This window comes from Diadema antillarum, unplaced genomic scaffold, assembly GCF_040938485.1.
Source record: "Diadema antillarum isolate AM-2024a unplaced genomic scaffold, OU_Dant_1.0 seq00000382_RagTag, whole genome shotgun sequence".
NCBI classification, from domain to species: domain Eukaryota; kingdom Metazoa; phylum Echinodermata; class Echinoidea; order Diadematoida; family Diadematidae; genus Diadema; species Diadema antillarum.
The window spans coordinates 3,711,233-3,716,992 of NW_027271380.1; the positions used below are offsets into that span (position 1 = coordinate 3,711,233).

Consider the following 5,760-nt stretch of genomic DNA (forward strand, 5'->3'; position numbering starts at 1 on the left):
TAGTTTTGAGATTGATTTAATAGATCCTCAGAGCACATCTTCATCCCTCTGCCTTGTTATTCTCTTGCTTTCAGTTTCAATGCTGTTTCAATATAAAAACAAACAAACAATGATTTAGTTTGATTTTTCTTAGAGAGGACCAGGCACTATTCTCAAGTAAGCTATTCCTTTGACCGCAGATGGAGTTAAAGCTTTAAACTGTTAAAGTAGCTAGTCTTGACACTATTGAACCAAATGAATGAGTATGATATTTTATATTCAATAAAAAAATAAAAGATAAATGCCTGTCCAAAGTCCTCGTCTCTGTTTGTTTTTGTATTGACCGGTTATGGGCGTAGTATTTGCTAACCTCTTTTCTGGTTCCCATATAAACCATTACATAGTCTATATGCGACGATTACAACGAACGTCGAAAAGTAACCGACCAGCAAGCCCCACTCATTATTCCATATAGTATAGAACCCTACCATCTGCGATATGGTGTCTGTGCCGAAGTAAGTTGTGTAAGTGTGTCTGTAGCTCTAGTTTTCAAGTTGCATCAGGAAGAGAAGAGTTCACCGGAGTCAGAGAGGAAGGCGTGAATATGTCTTTCAGTGAATCAGGATCGGAAAGGTCTAGAGTTTTTTTGTGGTGTGTCCCGAGGGCTGGCTCTACTGCCTTTACAAAATGTCTGAGTGCCATTGAAGATATGGAGGTCTATTTCGAACCATTTGCGTATAGCTTCGTTGCCGCAAGAACATACAAGCAATTATGCGGAGAAGATCTTCCAATGAGCTATGCGGGAAACGAGGAGGAGTTTAGAAAGACAGCCGATCTGGTATCTTACGGAGTGCGGACTAAAGTGGAACCCCAACGACTTGCGTGAGTTTTGTTTTTTTTTTTATTGCAGTAAGAATGAATGCATCAGAAAGTATAGATTCTATAGTTTGAGGCTGCATGAAACATAAATCAAATAAGTGTAACTTGTGGTAACATAAGCCGTTATTGAAACAATGCATTGTCTCCACTTAAAGAACAGCAAGTTCAAACGACGCTTTTAAATCTTTAAAACTGGGTGTGCTCGACAGACAATGATCGTGTTATTTTGGTCTAATTGGTATGAAATACTGATGGAGAATTTGCGTAGCTTAGAATGAATCATGAAGCATAAATTTGTCCTTTGAAATCCTTCATACAGAACAAGAAACACTAGTAACCCCTCAACTCACACTCAACATGCGGTAATGATCATATTTATATACCAACGATGATGAAGGTTTGACGTTTAATCTGAAGACAAAATATATACAGCTGTATGATGAATCCCGAACGTAATACATCATCATAAATTCGCCATAAATTTGAAAAGACGATTTGTGAAATATTTATCTTATCACAGATATTCGTCGGTAAAGAAGGCTCTGGAAAATGCCAACAGCAAACGTGTTTTTGTGAAAGACATGGGTGCAGGAGTCGTCAGCAGCAACGCTTTCCAGTTTATGCCCAGCGGGTTTAAACACACTTTTCTTATCCGCAATCCCATTCGCTCTATAAATTCCACTCGAAAAGCCATGTTCACGAACCAATCCCAGCTAGGACTTCTCAAAGGGAAATCTGCCAATGAACGGACGTACGACGTTGAACATGATGACCCAACTTATCCATCAGGCTATTACATACAGGAGCTCTACGATCTCTGGAAGTATGTCAGAGAAAATATCGACAGTGATCCGATCGTGATCGATGCTGACGATCTCCTGACCAAGCCGGCAGAATACTTGAAAGCGTATTGCGACAAGGTAGGGCTCCCTTTCAGCGAGTCACTCCTCAAATGGGATGCTTCCACAGATTCTCTGAAGTCATGGAAAGCGGCTGGGGATAACCTCGTTCTTGATGCTGTCAATTTCTACGGGAGAGCAATGAGGAGCAGCGAATTTCTTCCTCCCAGCAAATTCCCTGAAAAGTTGACCTCCGACGTCATACGATGTTCAAACAAGGTCATGAAGTATTTTGAAGAGATGTACGCCCATAGACTTAAGTTGTATAATTGTCACTAAATGATTAATTTTCACTTCACTGCCGTGATGTATGATTTTAGGGACTGAGGGTTACTCACTATTCTTTGATGTCTACCGTACTTTGGATATAACGAAATAGGAAAACACACGCTAAAACAGGAATAAATCTAATCAGCATTACTTAAGTTACCGTGCTTAGGGTATACACCCTAGATTGATTGTTAGGCATTCTACAATTTCCTGGTCTCAATAATAAATGAAGTGCAAGAAGAATTTTAAATGATTTCTCTTGGACAAAGAACAAGTACATCATGAATGCAATTCATATGATATATAGCAAAAGTCTGAAAGTTTGGGTAGTTTTTTTTACAACTTTCTCGACATTATGCTTGCTAACATGGTTCTACTCTAACATCAGAGACTGGTTTTCTTATTTTAGTTCCAATGTAGAGAAGGCAGCACATGAATGATCATAACTTTAGAACGAGTTATCTGAATTATCCCTCAAGCTTTCACAGAAGATTTTCATTATAAAACTTTCTACATTCACTGAACAGTCATGCTATACTCTCCCCCTCTTTCGACTATTCCAAAGCACAGCATATAATTATCATGATAGACCTTGAAAGACCATGTATAAAGAATATATTATATTTGAAAACTGATAAACATTCTGATAGGAAAACTAAATAAATTTGTATATGATGACAGATGATGCATGTGATACCCAGGGTCAATTTTAAAGCATTTTGCATTTAAAGAATCGTATTTTGATTTAACAAATGTGTATAAATGTATTGAATTACTTAGGCCGCGTACCAATACTGAGTTTTTCATTTCGTGGAATCAAAAGATGCACAGACATGCGGACAAACAGCCTATGGCTGCAACAAGTGTCCGTGTGGATTAAATGTGTGAACATGAATCAAATTGACATAATATGAAATTCCATTTCGCTAAGACTGAAAATACAAGCATTACCGCCTCAAAGATGGAGCGAAGGTTTTACAGATTGGTCTTACACCGGTCATACAGTACGATTTAATCAAGGGCTCTCTTATTGTTTTACTTACATCCTAGTAAAGGTTAGTCAGATTCTGTGATATTTCCATCGACTGTAAACGTGTGAAATGTTGTTTGTCCAGTCAGTTTTATATAGTACATTTCCTTTTCAATTCATCGGTCTTCAGAAACTTGCACCCAATTGTCAGTGGAATATCACATACAAAGATCAGTATTAGATACAGTCTCATTGCAGCATATAGTAATGTCATACTCAAGAATGTTAATCTCAATGCGATTTTTACATCACTGCCTCTTTATTTCTTTTTTTTTTTTGCTAGATATCCTTTATCGCATAAGATGTTACGGCTAGCATGAGACATTTTAACATTAATTAATCAGCATGTGCATGCTTGGGCATCGTTGTACGAAGATGGGATTATTCTATGTATGACTGACGTGGTACTAAACACCACTTGTCATTCTTTTGGCCAAACGTCTATGCCCTATACCAGTCATGTCAGTAAAATGTGAAATGTACTTTATCGAAGCGAATATAAACTTCACTATTCATTTGCGCTTGGATTGTATTCGATTATTTTGTTTTTCCTCCATATTTATTGATTTCATTCAAATCATTCATGAATTAACCCATTCTTATAGGTATAACGTGAAAAAATACAAATTATTACTTCCAAAACATATATGTAAACAGATATGTAAATGAATAATGAAGAGCTTGCTTCCAAGGGGCGCTAAATACATCATTATTCAATGGATTTAGGGCCTTTTGGAACCAAGCTCTAAACACACACACATATGATGATGATAAAGTCTTGTATAGCGCCGGTATCCGCCAAGTCAGGCGCTCATGGCGCTTGCTCCAAAATGAATACATAATTCAGCTTAAATTTCATGGGTGCACCGCTTGTGATATGACAGTTAAAATAAAAAGAAATAGTTCAAGGAAGTAATATTGTCTCCAAATGTGTAAACATACATTTTTACACATTGGCTAGTTTTTCAATTTGAAGAGATGGGTCTTGAGGGCTGTTTTAAAAGATTCTGTGGTAAGAGCTCTGCGGATAGACTGTGGAAGGCCATTCCATATCTTTGCAGCAGCCACGCGGAATGAACGAGCTCCCCAAGAGTTGTGTGCTTTATATATATATATATATATATATATATGTATATATATGTATATATATATATATATGTATAACCTGCACACACACACACACACGTACACACACTCGCACACGCACATATCCACCTACAAGTAGATCGGAGGAAACACGGATAAGTCTGTATTTATCTGCACCATAATCGGAATATTCTAGCATGAGTACATGTATATTAAAGTCATAAACTCATTACCAGCTGTCGACACTTACCACCCTTCAGTATGAAAGATTGTACGGCAACCTATAATGTAAAGAGACCCGCATAAAGATATGATACAAATATCACTTGACAAGGAAGAACCAGTTTTATGCTGGCTTTACAGAGCGTTAGATATAGTGTGCAATAAATTATCATTTCACAGAGTGCATTATCAGGATAGAGTATGGGTCGAACACAAGTAAATTATTATTCAAGTAACCCACCACTTTCATTTTAATTTGTCTGTGTCCCTGGTCCCTCTTAAATGGTGAATGTTGTGTTGTTGTAAGTCTGTAGTTCCATACCACAGGACCTGATTAGTATCAATCGACTTTTTTTTTGTTGATAAAGTTGTTCTTATCCTTCAAAAAATTCTGACATTTGTAGCATTTCTTATTCTAGTTCTATTATGAATGAATGATTAAGTTTTACGGGAAGTTGGTCTGGAGAGACGGAGGTAAACGCTTTCTGTAGTATTTAAAAAGCAACAAGATAAGTGTTCCAAGCTAATACTGATATGTATCATCAATCTTAAAGTTCCACTGTGTTAAAAAAGTGATGCTTCTGCTATCTAAAGGTAGGTATCTTAACAATAATTAATACCTTTTGTACTTGTTTTTTTGTGTAAGTTAAAGGATGCACAAACACACAAATATCTACATATGTGTACATATACTAGTATATAGTATTATATATACATATGTATATATACAGTATACACATTTTCAGTCTCTTTCTCCGTCGTATACTAGAGCCCCTTCACAGCCTCATCAGTTTACGGTTTATCAAAATAAATCGTAAACCATAAACTCAAATCCCCTAAAGTAAGTAGGAGAGAGTAGAGATGCGAGCAGATTTTCAAACCTTTTGCAGAGAGTTATTTCAGGAATATACCCAAGTGAAAGTTTTGACAGTGAGAGTGGTTCTGAAGTTATTTACTTTATGACCTTTACTTCTAATGTTTTCAGTTTTCCAAGTCAACATAAGGCTTTTGTCTTGCTTGACTCTGTCGCAGGTGCATATTTGAAATTCAAGAATCGTTACACAGCGATTGATCATTGTTCTGTTTACCGTTTGGTGAGTAAACTCAAGGTTATTATTAATTGCATATGAAAATATGAGGGGTATGTTAGAATGAAATAGATACATATGGAAAAATGAATAATTGCAAAATTATAATTATGCAGATCGATCAACGTCAAGATAAATAAGCAAAACTCGATCATACTGTCATTATGGATCACCCAGGCCTGCCTTCCGACAAAAATTGCCAATAACAGAAACCCAAATATTTTCAACTGCCAATGTAACATTAATGGATACTTATGTATATATATATATATATATATATATATATATATATATATATTTATATGTA

The 5,760-nt window shown here is 36.2% G+C and overlaps 1 protein-coding gene across 1 annotated transcript; it reads left to right on the plus strand.

Annotated features, from left to right (window-relative positions):
• The first annotated feature begins 476 nt into the window (after positions 1–476).
• On the plus strand, positions 477–2,844 carry LOC139731629 (uncharacterized). Its single transcript, XM_071642520.1, has 2 exons — positions 477–861; positions 1,379–2,844. Exons 1-2 carry the CDS (start codon positions 584–586, stop codon positions 2,034–2,036), a joined length of 936 nt encoding a protein of 311 aa, XP_071498621.1. The 5' UTR covers positions 477–583; the 3' UTR covers positions 2,037–2,844.
• The last annotated feature ends 2,916 nt before the right edge of the window (positions 2,845–5,760 follow it).